This window comes from Molossus molossus, unplaced genomic scaffold (assembly GCF_014108415.1).
Source record: "Molossus molossus isolate mMolMol1 unplaced genomic scaffold, mMolMol1.p scaffold_m16_p_11, whole genome shotgun sequence".
NCBI classification, from domain to species: Eukaryota; Metazoa; Chordata; class Mammalia; order Chiroptera; family Molossidae; genus Molossus; species Molossus molossus.
This window is the reverse complement of record NW_023425346.1, coordinates 85,453,898-85,476,168: the sequence shown is the minus strand read 5'-3', so window position 1 is coordinate 85,476,168 and position 22,271 is coordinate 85,453,898. Positions and strand designations below refer to the sequence as shown.

General features: G+C 35.7%; 1 protein-coding gene across 4 annotated transcripts in view; it reads left to right on the top strand.

Moving 5' to 3' along the window:
* ERBB4 (erb-b2 receptor tyrosine kinase 4) overlaps window positions 1-22,271 on the top strand; it is a 1,035,274-nt gene that overhangs the window by 759,428 nt on the left and 253,575 nt on the right. For all 4 annotated transcript variants that reach the window (XM_036253758.1, XM_036253760.1, XM_036253761.1 and 1 more), the window contains exons 10-14: window positions 2,001-2,074; window positions 3,204-3,294; window positions 5,179-5,378; window positions 17,116-17,248; window positions 22,082-22,175. In XM_036253758.1, the coding sequence (XP_036109651.1) occupies window positions 2,001-2,074; window positions 3,204-3,294; window positions 5,179-5,378; window positions 17,116-17,248; window positions 22,082-22,175 (592 nt within the window). The remainder of the gene's footprint in view (window positions 1-2,000; window positions 2,075-3,203; window positions 3,295-5,178; window positions 5,379-17,115; window positions 17,249-22,081; window positions 22,176-22,271) is intronic.

The following is a 22,271-nucleotide window of genomic DNA, read 5'->3' as shown; positions in this document are numbered from 1 at the left end:
TTAATTTAGACTTCAAGCTCTTGAGGGCTCTTCATATCAGATTGAGGAAAATCTGTGTTGTTTATGTGTGAATTTTAAGGAAACTAATTTACAGGGTTTCTCCAAGCCTCCCACAACTCTCCATGTTACACTAGTTGTACAGTGTATCAACTGCACTTCTTAGTTTGAAATAGTAATTTACTCAAGCAAAGTTTTCTGTTTCCTTTGAAGATAAGGGATGCACTCAGTGTCAAAGAATATGCTAATGAATCAAGTCGAGAGAGCTGCCACTAACGGTGGTCCCAGATATCACGGCTGCTATAACTAACAGGGTCTTTACGAGGCTCAAAGACTAGGACAAATAAGTGCCGAGGGATTCAGACTCAGGTTCCCAGAAAACAGGCCATAGGCGAATCTGTCAGTGGAGTGTGGAGGACCTTGACTGATGGCCCTGTTAAGCCTGCATCCACTGGATCAACAGATCTTATTGTTTATTCCCTGAACACAAAAGAAGGTTCCTAAAGATCAGTAACACAACGGATGTCCTAACGTAGACACGGACAGCAGTGTGGTGGTTACCCGAGGGAAGGGCGGTGGTAGGGGTAGTAAAAGGTAAAGGGGATCAAACATATGGTAACGGAAGAAGATCTGACTTGGGGTGGTGGGAATACAGTACAATATACAGGTGATGTGTCATAAAATTATACACTTGGGACCTATATAATTTTATAAGCCAACGTCACCCCAATAAATGTAATTAAAAATAAAAAAGAATTAATGTAAAAAAATGAAACAAATGAAGATTGTATATATAGTAAAAATTAAAAAATGACAGCTGTCCACAGCAAGAATAAAACTCAGTTGATTTCTACAGGTGGATACATGCTTCTAAAAAAGCCTAAGGTCATTGTCCTTGGAAAGTTTGATCCGTCTTGGAGAAGTGGCCAATGAATAGACTTCAGTTTTTCTCTGTAGGGTATAGATTAACATGAGGTCTCTACTTCCTCAGGATAGCACAGAATGATTTTAAAGCAAGAAAACATTTATAAAATACTGTGTATTCCTTAAAAACTAAAAATGTTGATTGAATTAATGAGAATTGTTTGGTATCGTTATATTCGTTTGACTAAATATTCAAGTGTGCAATTAGTTTATGTGATCAGTATTTTATACCTAAAAAAAATCTGTTCTGAAGATGAAAACCCCTGAAAAACAACCTGTTAACCATTTAATTTAAAAATATATTCTATGTTCACTTTTGAGAAGACAGAGCATCTGTGTATATATCGAAAGCATCATTCACAAAACAACGTGTGCCTTAGAAGATGTCAACTTTCAAAATCTTCAAATTTACAGCACCCTTGAGTATTATTAAATGTGTTGTAAATTTTGTTTTCAAATGTTAGTATGATTTATATAGATGGAAGCAAATAGGTCTGTGTTATAAAGATGAATATACATAAACCAGATAGGAACAAGATTGTTCTAACTACTTCATGTGACGAGTAGCTCTTACACAATGTTATAAATATGAAAAATTGCTCATAGGTAAATGTGAGGATACAACAAAAAAGGTGACTTTCTGTGTTTGTTTTTATCCTTCTTAAGAAATTATAGGTGCTATTTGCAATGTAGTGTTTGAGGAACCTGGAAGGCAGTGTCTACCCCATACCATAATTTATTTGCCAAGTACATTTTCTCAATTAAAAGTAAGCATTCAAAGCAACATATAATAAAATGGTTCATAAATGGACTTGTTGTATTTGGAGGTTTCATCCTTATGGTCAAATTGAATCATTTGTCTAAATCTGGAACAGCCTTTGATGAAGAACTTGTGCCCTGTCATCAAAATAGTCCTCAAGGCACCTTTTAATTCTCTTCCACATCGAGGACAGAAAAATTTGGACAGACATCGCTAACTTTCTATTGATAATTAAAATTCAGTTTAACTAAAATAATGTCACATTGTTTATGTTTTTATTTAATTTTCAATCTGATTGCTTCTCTCCTTGGTTTTCTAGGGACCCTTACAATGCAATTGAAGCCATAGACCCCGAGAAACTGAACGTCTTTCGGACAGTTCGAGAGATAACAGGTACTTTTTTTCAAGTGCAATTGTGCTATAAGCGATATGAATTTCAGTGTCTTCTTGAGAATATTACATAATATTGGAATCAGAAACTCAATTTAGAGTCAATTCTAGTCTTTACTCCTTAGCCTCTGTGCACATTTTATTTTATCGATTGATTGATTGATGATTGATTTTATCCTCACCCAAGGACATTTTTCCATTTTTTGTTCAAATAGAGTGTGAGGGATAGAGAGGAAGAGAGAGAGAGAGAAACATCGACATGAAAGGGACACATCAAGTGGCTGCCACCCGCACAACCCATCTAGGGCTGGGGACAAACTGCAACCGAGGTACACGCCCTTAGCGGGAATCGAACCTGGGTCTCTCTGGACCGCAGGCCGACGCTCTAACTGCTGAGCCAAACCGGCCAGGGCTTCTCTGTGCACATTTTAAAAGGCCATAGAATTTAAAGAGTAAAATATCTTTGAAAGTTTAGTGTTACTGTGTTTGAAAGTGTCAACTGATCTTTGAACCCATGTTTTTCTCTTCACGTTTCCCCAAGAAGTACATTGAGCTCGGGTACTGCATAGCATGTATTTAGCACATATTGATAGAGCACCTGATATATTCAGGGCTGTTTGAGTAGGTGGGACAGGCTCATAGACATGAATTAAACATGGGTTTGCTATTAGACACTCTAACGTCGAATGAGGAGGGTTAGAATGCAAGATAGACAACTGATGTCGTAAGTGTATAAAGCAGTAAAGGATTTCAGAGAAATTGAAATTATATTTTTCTCTCTAGTTAGACTAAATATTTTATTTTAAAAGAATAAATTAAATTAATAATTATTTAAATATTATAACATATACAACTATATTCCTCCATATGTCTGATCAACATAGATTCTTGGTGCTCGATATTTTGATATCCTTTATCTATTGAGTATTGTAGCCCTGAAGCTGGACAAGACACTGAATGGTGGAAGAAGAAATAGGAAATAGAATGGTTTAAAAGTAGAAATACTTACTGCCCTTTTCTTACTTCTTATCTTTCAATACATTTTCTTTACATTTCAAGAAATAATCAGTATTAAACACTGCTACAAAGACAATGCTATTCTGAGTTTTTCAACTATCTTATTCTTTTGTAGGTTTCTTGAACATACAGTCATGGCCCCCAAACATGACTGACTTCAGTGTATTTTCTAACCTGGTGACCATTGGTGGAAGAGTACTATACAGGTAGGTTTGTGTATTAAAAGATGCAGGTCTGCCAGCTTACACGAGTAGCATCATATGTGTGTTACGTCAAAGCTATCAGCCTTATTCATTTACTGATTCTAGAAATACTGGGTTTCTACATTTAATTCCCAATGTAAGCTCAGCAAAATACACCCTAGTGGTGTTCAAAGTAAACAGAATACACAGGTGGATTTTTCAACCACCTAAAACTTAGAGTAACATTAATGTTTTGCAGGTATGAAATGCATGATGTGAACTATAAAATTAAGCCTTTCTTCTGATCGTACTTTATTATAATTAAAAGACAGAGTTGGATGGCTTAGAAATGGCTCAAATGTATAGGACACAAACGCCATACCAGGAAGTTCTTATTTGATCTCTGGTGCTGTCATTTCAATCACGTGTCACAGAGCTGATGTTTGAGGAAATGGTCCACCACCCCACATGCGGTGCTAGTTACAATAAACAGAAAAACCAGGCCTCACGAGGACGCTGTTCTAATGTTAAAAAGTTTTATTCCTATAATAAAACTAGGATTAATATTTATCAAACCACTGTTTTTATTTTATTTTGGATTTTTATCTGTATGAAAATCTTGTTTATGAAGAGTTAAAAGCTGATTTACATAAAGATATTTTAATTTAATTTTAATGCTTCAATCTAAGTGCTGCCTGAAATCAATATTGTCATCAAATATCATATAATAATATTTCATAGAAAATTCATTGAATTTTGCTATTAAAACAGGTATATCTGTAAGAGGTTTTAAAATGTAAAGGGGGAAAGTGTTATAAAGATGGATAATTCAGAGATGCGATCTTGTCAAGTGTTATAGGCATCTATTTTACTATCCATTGAATAAAATGTTATAAATCTATCAAGGCATTATTATACTTACATTATAATCAACAAATCAAGGTCTTCATAATGGGAGCAAAGATTTGAGAGAATGAATTATAGCGCAGTTGCGTACACACATACACACGCGTATTTTATGGATATCTATATTTTTATCTATGTATCTATCTATCCAGCTATCAATCCACAAACTACATTTGGATTTATAAACAAAATAGAAAGGGACAAATTAGATCTCCAAAATGTAAAATCATGTCCATCAGTTGATTGAAATATGGGAAATACATTTATTCTTCAGAGGCTGTAAAAGGAACTTAATTACAAAATGTGGACTATATTGGAATAAAAACAATTTTTTTGAAATGATCATTTTTCCCCCCAGTATAGTTGTTATTTAACTTTTAGAAGTCCTTTTCCCCAGTTGTCCAAGCCTTCTGAGTATTTTGTAAAACTGAAGTTTGATGTCATGATTCTCTTTAATGTTTAATATCTCCTACCTTTAGTTATACATTCTTCAACTATTACAATTATACTTTTGTTTCTGAATAAATTAAAGCTGAATATCAAAGACATTCTCTGCAATATGTATCACTGGAAAGCAGTCTCAATCTATTAACTACAGTATAATTAATATCTTAGGATAGATGCAAAGTCATTCCATACACATTTGTTCAATTATTTAGTCTTAACCCTGGATTTCAGCCTGGAGGGGCCCAAGGTTTGGGGGTCGAAGAGAAGGCAGTGAGATGAGATGTCAATGGCAAATGTGTAGACAGAGACAGAGATGTCATTAAAATTTATACTTCTAAAAATGAACCTTTTCCTTTGGGTATTACTTTTAAAACCACCAGTGTATAGCATGTAAAGAATTAATATTCTGAGCGTAGATGCATCGACTCCGTCTCTCTTTCTGCTCTGTTTCCCTTCTTTTGGAGTAAGATGTGACATCTGTATTCTACCTCTGGATGAATGTGCTGTCCAGAACACATTTGTTATTGCTCCATGCTCCCTCTCCCCTCTCTTTAGTGGCCTCTCCCTGCTCATCCTCAAGCAGCAAGGCATCACTTCACTGCAGTTCCAGTCCCTGAAGGAAATCAGTGCAGGAAACATCTACATCACTGACAACAGCAACCTGTGCTACTATCACACCATCAACTGGACAACGCTCTTCAGCACCATCAACCAAAGAATAGTGATCCGGGACAACAGGAAGGCGGAAAACTGTAGTAAGTACACGACTCAGACGCGGAAACATAGATGCTGTAAATATTTTCTCCCATTCCACCTGGAACCAAACAGTTAAAAATAGTGGGTCAGAATTGTTCCTTCTTTTTCCTCAGCCCTTAAGAATGGTTGGTATAAAATGATCAAATAGGTGACTCTTTATAACATATTAAATGCTTTTATACGATATTATGTATTTGCAAATCTTGCCTAATTATACGTACACTCTTGTGGGGTTTTAGATTTCATTAGATATAAATGGAACCTGGAAACCTAAATGTTGAATGAGCATCTCAGTAATTCCTTGCATTCAGTTTGTGGAAATTTACCCCATTGAATTTTTTGTTTGCTTTTCAGTGAGTTTGATAACATAGAATAACAGAGTATTTGCCATTTGGGAGTGGTGGGAAAAATGAAGACTTTTTTTCTGAAAAGTGTGAAATGCTGTGCAAGAAAAAAGTTCATTTCATAAATGCATTTCTATAGGTGTTTTGCTATCTCTAATTCTGCTACTTATTAATCCACTTTATCATTTCTTTGTTACACTGAAGTTAATAATTTTTTCCTGGGAACATAACCAGACCATTTATGTCTTATTCTTTGATATTTTACTGATTAATACTGAAAATTTTCCTGGTTTTCTACTGAGTATTACTCTGTTTTGCATCCAGTGAGTTCCACAACTATGGACTGACTTGCTAATGAGTATCAAGTAAAAGACTTAAAATTTAAATGACCTGTTTACAAATACATATTCTAGTGGTTATGATGAGTTAGTCCTATTTAAAAGTCATATCCCGTAAGAAATGTTTTGCTATCAGGTGTCTTCTTATTTCTTTAATCTCACCATTGGAACGATCACACGTGTATAAACTCATACGATTAAATTTATTTTTTGTTTATGTGAGTGAATACTATAGGACATTTTAAGGAAATATAAACTCTTAAGAGATCAACATGATTTAAGCTTACTAAGCAAAGTAATCATGCAACACATACACACATACACAACTCTAGAACATACACACACACGCACACACACACACACACACACACTCCATAAAATGCTCTGACCTAAATCTGAGTGTAGGCTTGATAACTTAAAAGAAAAGGCAGCCTTGGTTGTAACACTGTTTCTTGGAGTTCAACATGATTTAAACAGTAATGACAATAAAAGAAAACCTTTACCTCATCTATAAAGCGTGACAGTGGCTTGAGCAAATTTACCCTGTTAGGTCAAAGATTTCAAAGCAGACTTTATGGTTTGAAGAGATTGAGATGGAGAGAAACTCCGGGATGAAGAGCTAGAGAGCTCTTCCATTACTTTTTTATAATCTGCACATAAAAAATGTATTGAACAAGTTCCATATTAACGGTTATTTACTTTAATTTGTGTTTCATGGTATTAGTACTGCAATAATGTCAATCTCAATTCATAAAACAATTTGTACTATGTAATTATTTTTTAGGCTAAAGACTTAGAAGTTGTCTAACTGAGGTTATATAATAAATTTTGGAACATTGTGTTAAACAATCTTGAACAAGGAATATTTTCCAAAACCTCTTTACAACACTGTATATTATCCACGGTTTTAAATTTTGGTGATCTGAAATTTGAAAAACATGTCTTTTAATTTTATATTTTATATTTTTGGTTGACAGTGAGCCTCTTATTTGTATGTCCACTAATCATATTTTATTTCTTGTTCTGTAAATTACTTAGTCATGAGCTTTTTTATTTTCAATTTGGGAGTTGGCCTTTTCCTTCTGGGTTTGAAAGAGCCCATCACAAATTAAATACATTAAATTCTTTTCTCTTAAATGTGTAATGTATAACTTTGCCTTATAGTTAATTTAAGAATTTATTTTGTTTTGATGAACATTTTGTGTTTTTTATCTACTTAATTGGATGGATTGTTCTTTTCCTTTTTATAATTATAATGTTGATATAGTCTTAGTCTTTTTCTTCTAGTACTTTAAAAAGTGTGTTGAAAGTTTTAATCCATCTGGAAGTTTTTGTATGGCATAATTTTATAAATATTCAATTTATCAGGCTATTAATCAAACATAATTTATTAAATAATCCCTCTCTTCTTAATAAATATAGGTGTTTGCAATCTTTCAGAAGTGAAATCATGAAAAAAAAATACTAGACTTTATCTCTCAATCTATATATTCTTATTTAATCTTCGCCACCACCCTGTAAAGTGTAACTATCTTATTTTGCAAGAAATTAGGGGCCTTCTTGTTTTAGGCAGAAGAAAAATTTATATTATCTAAGTGGTGAATTATAAATTTGCATGTAGCATGTCAATTAGTGGTAGACATGAAAGAAATAAGAGTAATGAATAGGAGCCTAGATATTAAAGAATTTTTAAAAGCAGTCTCCTGAAATCTTAAATGATGAAAAGGTCTATGTTTGACTCCCTAAAATGTTTTCACCCTTTCTCTTGTAATTAAAACATTTTAAAATCAGATTTATAAGTAAAAGACTTTGTGATTTATAAAAATGTCCACACAATATGATATTTTAGTATAATGGTTCAGGAGATAAATATTTTGATGTAGAATATACTTTTGCACAAAGATTATCAAAGGAATATATATATTACATGGAGAATGAATGTGACCTTCTATGGAGACAGGTTCTTTGTAGATGTAATTAAAATGTAAGTCAGCTTATATTGGATTAGAACAGGCCCTCAGTTCACTGTAACTTGTGTCATTATGCGAAGAGGAGAAGAGATACAGACACAGACACACCCACAGAGGGAAGGCAGCCAAGTGATGGAAGGGTCAACGGATGGAGTTATGCAGCTATAAGCCAAGAAAATCCAGGATTTCAGGCTACCACCAGAAGCTAGGAGAGAAGCAGAGAAAAGACTTCCTCTGAGCCTCCAGAAGAATTCAGCAAGCCAACACCTTGATTTTGAAATCCAGTACTGTGAGAGAATACATTTCTGTTGTTCTATGCTATCCATTTTGTGGCATTTTGTAGCATTAGACCTAGGAAACTTATGTAGACAGTGGTATAACAATGAAACTAACACAGACAGTGAAGACCCAGGATTCTGCATTTTTAATACAAACCAGCTCATTCTGAGGCAGGTGTCTGTGGAAATCCTTTTGGAAACTCTACTGTACTATATAACATCCCCCATTCTTCTCCCGATTATTCTGTAGTCAGAAATATCTTTTAAAAACACATTGTCCTGGTAATTCATTTCTCTTGTGAGGGTTTGTTCTCTCAAAAAGGACCTCTCGTAGGATAAGGCACAGTTGGGTAATTTAAAACTATATACCCAATAACAGTTTGAGGAGACAAAGAGAAAGAATGGGCTGTAAAAAACCACTCTATCGACAGTGTTCGTTTTTTTCCTTTTATTAATAGAACCCATTCAAGAAAAATAAAGGGGGGTATTTAGTGCTTGCTTGCACATCGACTAAGTGTAATACAATATATTTGTGCTATTAAATTTTATTTACTTCGGAGCTTCGATAACACACTTATGAACTTATTTTACCTTTTTAAGTCAATGTGCCTTCTGAGAGGTACTTTATAATGTGCTGAGTGTTCTAAGAATAGTCGAGGATTTTTCAATATTTTATCACCGCTGCCTGTCATATGTCTCTATATCAGAATTTCCTCCCAGGTCCCACCCAAGTCAGAGATATAATATAGTAAGTAGAGAAATTAAGACTAAACAAACTTTGGGTAACGTCTCTTTTGCCAGTTCAGCATGGTGAATGGGTATGTCTTACCCTTATTCTTCTACTCCCTCCTTCCCCAAATTGTATACTTTAACTCATTGCAACTTTTTGCAAAGACCTGTAGTGTCATTCATGTTTATATATGTCTAACCTTTCCTACTTGAAGAGCTTACTGGATAGAATTTTATAATTCCCACTGTGAGGACGCCCACAACCTAATCCCCAGAATCTGTGAATACTAGTTCATATGGCAAAAGGGACTCTGTATATGTAACCAAGCTCTGTATCTTAAGATGGGAAGATTAATCTGGGTTATCTGTGTGGACCCTAAGTGCAATCGCCTGTGTCTTCATAGGAGGGAGAAGGAGGGAGATTAGATTTAGTAAAGGAGAAGGTGCTGTGACCATGGAAACAGAGGTTGGAGTGATGGATCTACAAGCAGAGGAATGCCAAAATGGCCTCTAAAAGCTGGAAGAGTCAGGGAACAATTTTTTTCCTGTAGCTTTCAGAAAGAATCAGTCCTGCTGATACTTTGATTTTAGCTCATTAAAACTCAAGCAAGGGAAACAAAACCAAAAATGAACAAATGGGGCTTCATCAAACTAAAAACCTTCTGCACAGCAAAGGAAGCCTGCAACAAAACAGCAATGCCCCCTAATGAATGGGAGAATATATTCACAAGTGATATATCTAACAAAGGATTGATATCCAAAATATATAAGGAACACATACAACTCAATAACAATAAAATAACCTATCTGATCAAAAAATGGGCAGAAGACATAACGAGATATTTCGTCAAAGAAGACATACAGTTGGCCAACAGACATAAGAAAAAATGTGCAGCATCATGAATCATCAGGGAAATGAAGATCAACGCCACAGTGAGATACCTCCTCTCACCAGTCAGAATGGCTATTATCAAAAAGTCAACAAATGATGTTTTGGTGAGGATAGGGAAAAAAGGGAACCTTTGTGCACTAATAGTGGGACTGCACAATGATGTAGCCACTGTGGTACATAGTATGGAGATTTCTCAAAAAATTAAAAATAGGTTTACCAGACAGCCCAGCAATTCCACTTTAAACATATATGCACAGCTATGTTCATTGCAGCATTGTTACAATAGCCAAGATATAGAAGCAACCTAGGTGACTATAGATTGATGAATAGATTAATCTGATATATGTATATGTAATTATATCTATATCTAACCATATCTACATATACATATACATATAATGAAATATTACACAGCAATACAAAATGAAATCTTGCCATTATGGCAACATGAATTAACCTAGAGGGTATTATGCTAAGTGAAATAAGACAGACAGGGAAACATAAATACCATGTTTCACTAATATGTGGAATCTAAACAAACAAAACAAAACAAAAATAGACTCATAGAAGCAGAGACCAATGGGGTGGGTGCTAGAGGGGGGAAATGGGTGAAAAAGGTAAAGGATAGTATGGTCATAATATTGTGACAAGTTTCAGTGGTGACAGATGACTACCAAAATTAGTAGGGTGATCACATTGTAAGGTACAAAAATGTTGAATCACTGTACAGCTGAAACGAATATAACACATATTATATACCAACTATACTTAAATAAAAAATAAGTGTGCACAATAAGTATGGAGCTATGTGAAGAAAAACAGAGCAAAACAAAAGACTCATTTTGGACTTCTGACCTCCAGAAATTTGAGTCTAAATTTATGTTTTAAGTGATAAAGTTTGTGATTATTTGTTACAGTGGTAAGGGGAAACTAATCCAGTGCTCTTTCAGTGAAAGAAGCCCAACGCAAATTATTTTCGACAAAGAAGAGAGCATAAATTGGAAACCAAAAGGAAACAAGCATATCTATACTTAGATCAGACAAAGTAGACTTTAAGTAAAACGTGTGAGACGAAACAGCAAAGGTCATCATCAAATGATGAAGAGTCCATTCATCAAGAGGATATAACAGTTGTAAATATGTGTGTGATCAACAGCAGAACACCTAAACAGATCTGAAGTATAATAATATTAGGGGACTTTAACATTCCACTTTCAACAATGGATAGCTCATTAAGACAGCTCAATAAGGAAACTTTGCACTTGACCTGTACTTTATATCAAATGGCCCTAGCAGACATATACAGAACATTCAATCTAACAGTACACATTCCTCCAAGCACACATCGAACGTTCTCTAAAATAGATTATATGTTACGTCACAAACAAGTCTCAGCAATTTTACAAAGATTGAAATCATACCAGCTATCCTTTCTGACAACAATGGCATGAAACTGGGAATCAGTAAAAGGAGGAAGACTGAAAAATTCAGAAATACGTATAAATTAAACAACAAACCATTGAACAACCATTGGGTCAAAGGTGAAATGAAAAGGGAAGTCAATAAACATCTTAAAACTTGGAAATTGAAACAAGATCCCAAAATGAATGTGATGCAGGAAAAGAAGTGCTAAGTTTATAGTGATAAATGCCTATATTATAAAGAAAGATCGCAAATAGACAACCTAACTTTTCACCTCAAAGAATGAGAAAAATAAGAGCAATCTAAAACCAAAGCTGTCAGGACAGGAGATGACAAAGATCAGAGCAAAATAAATGAAATAGAGAATAGAAACACAATAGAAAAGATCAATGAAACTATGATCATTTTTTGAAAAGATAAATAAAATTGGCAAACCTTCAGCCAGACTTAGAAATAGAAATGATCATAAAAACTACAATGAGAGATTGATTATATGCAAACAAATTGGAGAACCTAGAATAAATTGACAAATTCTAGAAATATACAACCTTCAAGTCTGAATCACAAAGAATAAAAAATCTGAATAGATCAATAACAAGTAAGAAGAGTGAATCAGTAATCAAAAACCTCTCAGCAAAAAAAGACTAGAACCAGATGGCTTAAATGGTGAATTCTGTCAAACGTTTAAAGAAGAATTAATGGCAATTCCTCCCAAAGAATTTAAAAGAAGGAATACTCCCACACTCTTTTTACAAGGCCATCATTACTTTGATATGAAAACCAAATAAAGATAATATGAGATTTAAAAAACAGAAACAACACTATAGGCCAATATCTCTGATAAATAAAGATGTAAAAATCCTTACATGTTAGCAAACCTAATTAAACAGCACATTAAAAAGATCATACACCATATGATCAAGTGGAATTTCTGCCTGGGATGCAAAGATGCTTCAACATAAGCAAATCAGTAAATGTGGTACACCACATTAATAGAATGATTTAAAAGAATCATATGATTTTTTCACTAGTTGCCAAAAAGCATTTGACAATATTCAATACCCTTTCAAGATAAAAACTCTCAACAAATTGTATACAGAAGGAACATTCATTAACATAATAAAGACTATGTGGGACAAACCCACAGCTAAGCAATAGTTACTAATACATTTAACCAGGGAAGTGAAAGATCTCTACACCAAAATCTTACAAGACACTGATGAAATTGAAGAAAACACAAGTAAGTGGAAAGATAATCTTATGGTCATGGATTGGAAGAGCAAATATTAAAATGTCCATAATACCCCAGGACATCTGAAAATTCACTGCAATTCTTATGAAAATTCCAATGGCCCTGGCTGGTTTGGCTCAGCGGTTAGAGTGTCAGCCTGCGGTCCTAAGAGACCCGGGCTCAGTTCCCGCTAAGGGCACGTACCTCGGTTGCGGTTTGTCCCTCGCCCTGGTTGTGGTCTTGCAGAAGGCAGCCACTCGATGTGTTCCTTTCACGTCGAAGTTTCTCTCTCTCTCTCCCCCCCCTCTTCTCTCTCTCTCTCTCTCTCTCCATCCCTCCCTCCCTTTCTCCTTCCCTCCCTCCAACTCTATCTGAACAAAAAAATGGAAAAATGTCCTCGGGTGAATATAAAAAAAAAATAATAATAAAATAAAATTCCAGTGGGATTTTTTCACAGAGATAGAAAAAAAAATGCGTTACAGAAATTCATATGGAGCCACAAAAGAACCTGAATAACCAAAGCAATTTTGAGAAAGAACAAAACTGAAGGCCCATGTCTTAATTTCAAATTATATTACAAGGCTATAATAATCAAAACAATGTGGTACTGGAATAAAGAAACACATAGACCCATAAAACAGAATCAAAAGCCTAGAAACAAACCTGCACATATATGGTTAAATAATATTGACAAGAGAACCAAGGAAAAGGGAAAGGATAGTCTCTTCAGTAAATGATGCTTGAGAAAGTGAACGTTGACCGGCATAAGAATGAAATTAGACCCCTATCTTACACCAGTCTGAAGAGTTAACTCAAATGGATTAAGGACTTAAATGCAAGACAAAAAAACCCATAATACTCCTAAAGTAAAACATAGGAGGTAGGCCTTTTGACATTGGTCTCAGCAATGATTTTATGGATACAATACCAAAAGCAGAAGCAACAAAGCAAAAATAAACAAGTGGAACTATATCAAACTAAAAGTGTTTCAAAGCAAAAGAAGCAATCAACAAAAAGAATAAGCAACCTACAGAATGAGAGAAAATGTTTGTAAATCTTCTATCTGATAAGGTGTTAATATCCAAGTGATATAAAGAACTCATACAACTCAATAACAACAACAAAAAACCTGAATAAAAATGGGCAGAAGGCCTGAATAGATATTGTTCCAAAGGATACATACAGATGATCAACAAATGCATGAAAATGTGCTCAACATCACCAGTCATTAGGGAAATTCAAATTGAAACCACCTCCCACCTCGCACCTGTTATAAAGGCTGTTTTCTAAGAGAAGAGGTCGCAAGTGCTGGTGAAGGTGTGGGGGAAGGGATGTAATTCGGTGCACCCGCGATGGAAACAGTATGGGGACCCATCACCCTTGGGAGAAGGAGGTGCAGGGACAAGAGTGAGAGGTTTTCAAATTACAAAAATGGTTTGTTTTGTTTTGTTTTATAATAAGTCTTTCTATTGTTGTTTTTACTATAAAAAAAAATTCTTTTTCATTACCAGAAATGTCATAAAATATAAACTAAAAGAACATTACACATAACCAGGCTTCACATTAAGTTGACTGTTTGTAGATTCCAAAACCCAATATTATACTATCCTACCTCCTTTCAAAAATAGTCATTTGTCCATTTCTACCCCCACAATTAAAGTAATAATGTGAGTTGGTGAAATAAATAGATCAACAAGTTGATGAACTGTTATGAAATAGGCAGTAACAAAGAGGTACCAGTGGCTTTGTCAACAACCTGAAGGCAGAGCCTAAAAATGTACTTGAGGACCTTGGACAAGTGGTAAACAAAGAATTTGAGGCATTGATCATTTTTCTATACCATACTGATATAAAGGTGATCAATATGAAGAGTCAGAGATTCATGACACTGAGCAACATGATTTTGAATATACTCTACTTGTGTTTACAATTTGTTTTGTAATACATATAACTTATGATTTTCTCCCTTCTTCAAGATTTCCTCTGATGATCATGCTTATTCCACCAGCAAGTATCTATGAGAATTATATATAATTCATATATGTTTCAGACTATGAGTCACTTTATAAATAACTTGAAAATGGATGAATGTTTGTAAAAATTGTTATTACTTTACAACTTTATATCCATTAATATCATTGACCTTTGTTCCTTTTAAATTCTTCATCTATTATATAGAATTTGATCTTATGCATTTATATTCCATCAGCTTGATTGAACTTGCTTGCTTTTTGCATCTTCATAAATCAGTGTAAGTCACTTATACATCTAGCAAATCAGTGATAGGAGCCCTATGTTAACATTCAATTTCTACTGACATTTCTTTTGCACAACGAGAGAACCCTCTTTCTGTGCATTATAAATAAATCAGGAGGAACTCTTACAATTAGTTTAAAATCAAGATACACGATAAACTGTCAGAATTTCCCAAGTAGACTATCAAACCACTCAACTTTTGAAAAGAAGTGTCTCCACATATATGTTATTTTATTTAATAAATCTTTAAGAATGGAGAGAACAATTAGGCAAACTCTGAAAAATTGACGAGTTACCTAAAAAATTAACAATATATTTGAGAAGAGGGACAATCCAACATACACAGGGAAACACTCTATTTGATCTCAGTTCTTTCTGATTATCTTTAAAAGTTACCTTTATCTGTTATTTATAATCATTACAAATTAAATAAGTTCAAATAGAGTAGAAGGAACTGTATTTTTAATAAAGTTTCTGGGTGCTGAGAAACGGTGGGCACTTTGGGGAAATCCTATATAAAACATTTGTCTGGAAGCAAGAAGCAAGAAACAGCAAGTAATTTCACTTTGGATTTTTTAAATAAATATCGGATGTCTACTTCTGGCCAGGATGGAATAAAATACATCATATTCACCCTCCTTCATGAAACAACTGAAAGATGGACAAAATATATGAAATGACAGCTTGCAAGGGAGTCGATATCAGATAATGAAGCAGAGAGAGGAAACAATGAAGTGAGCCTGGTGACTGCCCCGGCTGACTGCCTGAGAGCATTGCTGAGCCCTGGTCCAGACAGGAGGCCGGGTAGAATCCAGAGCCTCGGTTGAGGAGGCGGAGCTGACCGTCCAGGGAGCCTCCGCCTGCACAGTGCCAGAGAGCACAGGAGGAAACCGCACTACCAGAAACATCACAAGAAGTGTGTTAGGAAGAAACAATACCAGACGAAAATATGATTCTATACACAGATAAAGAGTACTCTGTGGATAAATCTATTTAAAAATGTCTTATTATTTCATTCTTGTCCAAAGGCAATCTAATGTTTAAATTAAAATTATGAGTGTGGGGTGAATAGCATATGAAGAAGTAAAATGTATGCCAACAGCTCAGAGGTTAGGGAGTGGAGAAATGGAAGTCTCCTATTTTCAGGTTCTTGAGTATACATGACATGGTAAAATGTAACTTGAAAGTAGCCTGCAGGGACTTAAAGATAGTATGTTTCTGCTTCTGGGAAGATGAAGCTGATAGACTTTTCTTTAGTCCTTTTGCTGACTACACCTAAAAACCCTGAACACTATATATAAAAGAAACATACAAAAGTTTTGAAAGGTAGAGAGAAGAAGGAAGACAGGTGTGGCACCTTGGAATCCAAGAAACACACAGATGAGAGTTACCTAGGTTTTTGTTTGTTTGTTTGTTTCCTATATCCCAGATTTGGAGGTGTAAACATTGGCAACTCAGAAACACGAACAGGTGCACACCAACAAAGCCCCCACCAAAAGCCTGTTTTCTCTTCCAGAGGGCCTGGAAAGGTGCAGACCAGCAAGACAGAAATCTTTTAGACAATAACTCTTTTAGTCAGACACTACAGAAAAAATCTGTGACCCCAACTTCACACGTGCAAGCAAAAGAGTAAGGAGATTTGAAGACACTTCACCAAACAAGATATATGGAAATCAAATGAGTCCATGAAAAGATTCTCAACCATTTGATTAAAAACATTCTTTAATTGTTTGAGAAACACAAATCAAAAACACTTAGACTGCAGCAGACACCAATAAACTTTTATTTCTATTCTTTTCTCTTATCTTCCATATATTTTCTTTTCCTAGCATTTCCTCTTTTAATATCCTTTTTGTTTTATAACAAGTATCACTTGTTCTCTTTCTTCATGAAGCCGTTGTATGGAATTAAAGCCCAAGGTTTGGTCTAATTGTGGAACAAATTGCTGGCTTGAGGAAGTGTGGTCTGCACCTTACCTTAATTGGAGGGTTAATTTCTGTCATACGTCCTGCCTAGAGTTTTGCTATAGACAATTGACATGTGTTCAGTTTTATTAAAAGCACATTGTTGCCATACACACAGAGTGACCGAGCTCTGTATATGGAAGACGTCGGGGACAGTGTGGGTCCTTGGGACCAGACAACCAAATCGGTCTGCTATAGATCTCTTCAAGCAGACTCCTACAGAAATGTTTTACTTAAGAACATTGATATGAGAATTGTAAGCTCTAACACAAGCTTCTGCTTAATTTCTCTTGACCTGGGTGTGTTTTGCAGCTGCTGAAGGAAGGGTGTGCAACCATCTGTGTTCTAGCGACGGCTGCTGGGGACCTGGACCAGACCAGTGCCTGTCATGCCGGCGCTTCAGCAGGGGCCGTACCTGCGTGGACTCCTGTAACCTCTATGATGGGTAAGGCTGCTTACCGGTCACCTTGACCTCATGACCTTTGAGGTATTGTTTGGCTCAGATTTTAAAAAGATAAGAACACTGTAAAATTTAAATATGATAGTTCTGGCCAAGATTTTTAAGGACAACTTTTGTTGCACAAAGGAAACGACATATATAAGAATTATTTAGAGCCCTGGCCGGTTTGGCTCAGCGGTTAGAGCGTCGGCCTGCGGTACAGAGAGACCTGGGTTCGGTTCCCGCTAAGGGCACGTATTTCGGTTGCAGTTTGTCCCCGGCCCTGGTTGGTCGTGCGGGTGGCAGCCACTTGATGTGTCCCTTCATGTCGATGTTTCTCTCTCTCTCTCCCTTCCTCTCTCTCCCTCCCACTCTATCTGTACAAAAAATGGAAAAATATCCTTGGGTGAGGATAAAAAAAAAAAAAAGAATTATTTAGAGAGGAAATAATATTATTGGACATAACAGATCCAAATGTGTGTTGACTGTTATTCACATTTTAAAAACATGTAACAAAATAGATAATTCTTAACACATTATTGATGTTTATTTTAAGCAAAATTGAAAACTATACTTCTATTTTCCTTATTAAATGGATTGTTATAAGTAATCTTTCCTCTTATATGTCCCAATGATCTTTCTCCTACTTTTTATTAATATTCATCTACAAGTAGACATAACTTTTATTTATTTTTTCCATTTAGGTTGCATGTCTATTTGATTTTGTTTTAGGAAGGACACACAGTTCTGTGCCTCTGGCAACCGTTTAGCCCTATAGAAAAACTACTTGCATAGTTTCTAGGTGAATAGGTTTTTCTAAGTGTTCTGCCACTTTCTAAAGATAACCCAAGCAATATTTTCAATCAAGCATTTTAAACTTTTTCTACTACTACCATAGAACCCAGTATACACCTTGCTGCATGGCATCTCATTTGCTCATAAAAATCACTTTATCATAACATACCATTCCATGCATCACAGTTGTCCTTCATTAGTGTGGTAACACATTTTTTAGTATTGCCCCGAGTCACATTTGTTTACATTGCTCACAGAAAGTACTCTCAACAGTTTTATAAAAGTGCAGTTTTGAATTTATTTTATTTCTTCTTCTGCCTCATAAATTGCCATATTTTAGCAACTGTTTCCGTGATCCCTGGTTACACTGTACTTTTGTATTTTATAAAAGAAAGATTAAAATGTCCAAATCAGCCCTGGCCAGTTTGGCTCAGCAGTTAGAGCATCAGTCTGCGGACCAGAGAGTCCCAGGTTCGGTTCCCGCTAAGGGCACGTACCTCAGTTGCAGTTTGTCCCCGGCTCTGGTTGGTGTCGTGTGGGCCAGTCGATGTGTCTCTCTCACGTTGATGTTTTTCTCTGTCTTCCTCTCTCTCTCCCTCCCGCTCTCTATCTGAATATAAATGCAAAAATGTCCTCGGGTGAGGATAAAAATAAATAAATAAATAAAATGTCTAAATCATAGTGATATTGATGTATCTCCTCTTTGAAAGATGACCAAAATCAATTCTGTCTATGAAATTTAGAGGAAAAAGATTAAAATTAGAAAATAAAGTATAAGCCCGGCCAGTGTGGCTCAGTGGTTGAGTGTCGACCCATGCACCAGGAGGTTGCCGGTTCAGTTCCTGCCGGTTCAGTTCCTGATCAGGGCATTGAGTGTTGACCCATGCACCAGGAGGTCACTGGTTCAGTTCCTGATCAGGGCAGGTGCCGGGGTTGTGGGCCAGATCCCCCAGTGGGGGGCATGCAGGAGGTGGCCAATCGATGTTCTCTCTCATGGATGTCTCTCTCTCTCTCTCTCTCTCTCTCTCTCTCTCTCTCTCTCTCTCTCTCTCTCATAAATTGATGCTCTAACAGCTGAGCCAAACTGGCCAGGGCTGATTTAGACATTTTAATCTTTGTGTTATAAAATACAAAAGTACAGTGTTACCGGGGATCACAAAAACAGTTGTTAAAATGGGACAATTTATGAGTGAATTCGAAGCTAACTCTGTCGCCTTCTAGTTGAAATGTCCAACCTTGGACAAATGATCTAATCATTGTAAACTCACTTTTCTTCCATGGGAATGGGAATAGTAATGGTGCCAACTGCATAAAATACTTGTGATTACCAAACGAGAAAATTGATATTAAATTCTTATTAGACTTCTTGCCATTAAAACTCTTACTATTTTCTTTCTGTGTCCATTAGTATTAGCTGATTAAATCGTTAGGTAGAAAAGTCACCTTAGAAACTGCCAAAAAGAAAAATTACAAATACTGTATGACATTTATCAAAATATTATTCATACCCATATGAAAGAGGGTGATTATCATAAGAGAAGAAATCCGATATAGAGGACTTTTACAGTGTTAGAAGAAAATCAGTCCATTTCTGGCTATTCACACTCAAATTCAAATCATTTGAGTCACTGTATTTTGGCAACTCTGAACTACAATGCATAAGCAATCAAAATGAAAGCGAAAGCTAATTGCAGTGGAATCTGAATTTGTTCTTATCTGGCACTGTGATTAAACACTTCTGAAACTTTAAGAACAGCACAGAAACTTCAAAAAGAGTGCTAGGCTAAGCTCTTTGTAGGCATTTTTACATTTAATAATCGCAACCTCTCATTGAAACATTATTTTTCTTTTACAGAGGATACTTAAAAAACTGAAGCTGTGAGAAGTTGAGAGATTTAAAGTCTAGACATATTAGAGTGGGTACCGGGATTTAAACTGGAGAAGGCTGTGACTTCAAAGTCTTTGCTAGTGACCATAGGACTGGCCAAGGGAGCAGACCCACAGCAAACTGAAAGATGTATAGCAGCGAAAACAAGTAATACAGGCTCTGTATGCAAAGTTCATGCTCAGAAGACTGATTTGTTAGGTCAGATTCTAGTGAAAGGGGATCTCGGGCAAAGTCATGGTCGAATCACTAGGGGACCAGGAAGAAAAAGAGCAATATGGAGACGGTAATAATAAAGAGTAAGAGTTATAGAAACTGAAGGAGGATCTGCGGAGAGCAGGAAGATAACCAGGAGCCCCACCAGTGGAAGTATAGTTTATGGAAGAGAAGGCAGCTAGCATGTCTCTAGGATTTAAAAAAATCACACATACACTTTATGTCAACTCTGTGAGGGAAAGGAGATTTTAGAGAAGAGATAGATAAACATGACCTATATTTTAGTGTCATAAAAATGATGACCTTCGTTTAGTACCATAATCCTTTAGTCACCTGAGAAACCTGTTTGCAGAAGAAATAATTTGCTGATGACACAGGCTTTGCTGTAACTATCATATAATGTCATTAAATAGATAATGCTTCTGATTCTCTTCACAGTTTAGCTACCTCTCCCCCATAGGAGGTCATGGTTTCCTTATATTCTGAAGATTTTCTAGTTGAGTACTTTATAGCACTCATGTGGATGAAGCATACAAAAGAAAATTGGTTTTAATGTAATTGAAAATTTAAACATATGAAAATTCATGAAATGCTTAATTCATAATAAACTACACCTCACTTTAAAAATGTAAACTCTATGGAACTAAATATTTACATTCATATATAAGTAAACTATCAATTTATAGTATTCATTTTGAAAAACCAAATTTAATTATTTTGTCTTAGAGTAGATGTCATCTTAATCTATCCAACAGAAAATAGAGCCTATTCTTTGAACTTGTCATTTATTAAGGCTTTACAGTAACCAAATGAGATAGTTCACAATGAAAAAAAGTAATTATTTCACTCTAGGGAAAAATAAAATTGAAGTTATCACCTAATTAATCTATAATTGCCATATTCACAATGCTTTCATTTGGAATGGTAGTTCATAATACAAGTCACAAAATAATATAGTAACCATAAATATTTAGACAGGTTTTGTTGATGACTCATAACTGACATTCTAAATTATCTTTCCCCAGAACTTCATTCACTCACACAGTAGTGGGAACAGAGTGGTTTAAACATATTGTGCATGACTGATGCTCAATTATCAAAATGAAAATTTTAGAGTAGATATAGATTATAGAATTTATATTGACAACATTTACTATTCAAAAAGCCACAATATGTAATGTTGTGAGAAGGGATGACGGTCCTCCCGGATTTCAATTAGAAAGTTTTAGAATGCTACCATTAAACAATTTTATTTTATTTTTTACCATATAGAATTACTTCAAAAAGAATTTAAACTTAAAAATGTTGTGATAGTAGATCAATAATCTAAGAAAATAAAATCTACCATAAAGGAGATTTTCTTTAATTCTTTAAGGCAGATATTTTAAAAGAAGAAAAGAAATCAAAGCATTTTTTGAAGTTTCACCAAAAATAAAAGAAAGAGTCTTGGGATTTGAAGGACAAGAATGGGAAACATTCATGTATCTAAGCAATAAGAAAAACACAACAGTTCTTTCGGAGTTTAAAAGACAAAGCCTCCACCAAAAGTAAAATTTTATAGAGACCAGCAGAGACAGCCTTACTTAAAAAGTGAAAAACTGGTTCTGCTGGGTCATCAGAAGTTATACTTTTTCCTTCTTCTTTCTTTCTCTCTTTTCTTTCTTTCTTTTTCTGAAATAGCTATCTCTCTCTAGCAAGCGAGAGGCTTCCCGAATGCCCGTCGTTGAGCCCAGCGGAGGGCACGGAGAGCCATCTGGCTGCCGTGTCTTCCCTGCTAGTGGAGAGCTTCCTCCTTAACGTCCAGGGAATGGTTCTGATGCTCCTGGCAGACAGAAGCAAACTTGGGGACCGACCCTGCCAATAGGACTTTTAGCAGATGTTACTTCATTTGTTAAGTTGACAGCTTGTGTGCTTACACCACCTCTGCGCCGCTGTTTCCACAGTGAATTCCGGGAGTTCGCGAACGGCTCCACCTGCGTGGAGTGTGACCCCCAGTGCGAGAAGATGGACGAGGGCGCGCTCACCTGCCACGGCCCGGTAAGCCTGCGCGGGGCTGCCAGTGCGCGTGCGCGTGCCGGCCGTTCCCGCCCACGCGCTAGGTGTTTGCAGCCTGCTCGGGGGAACCAGGTGGAC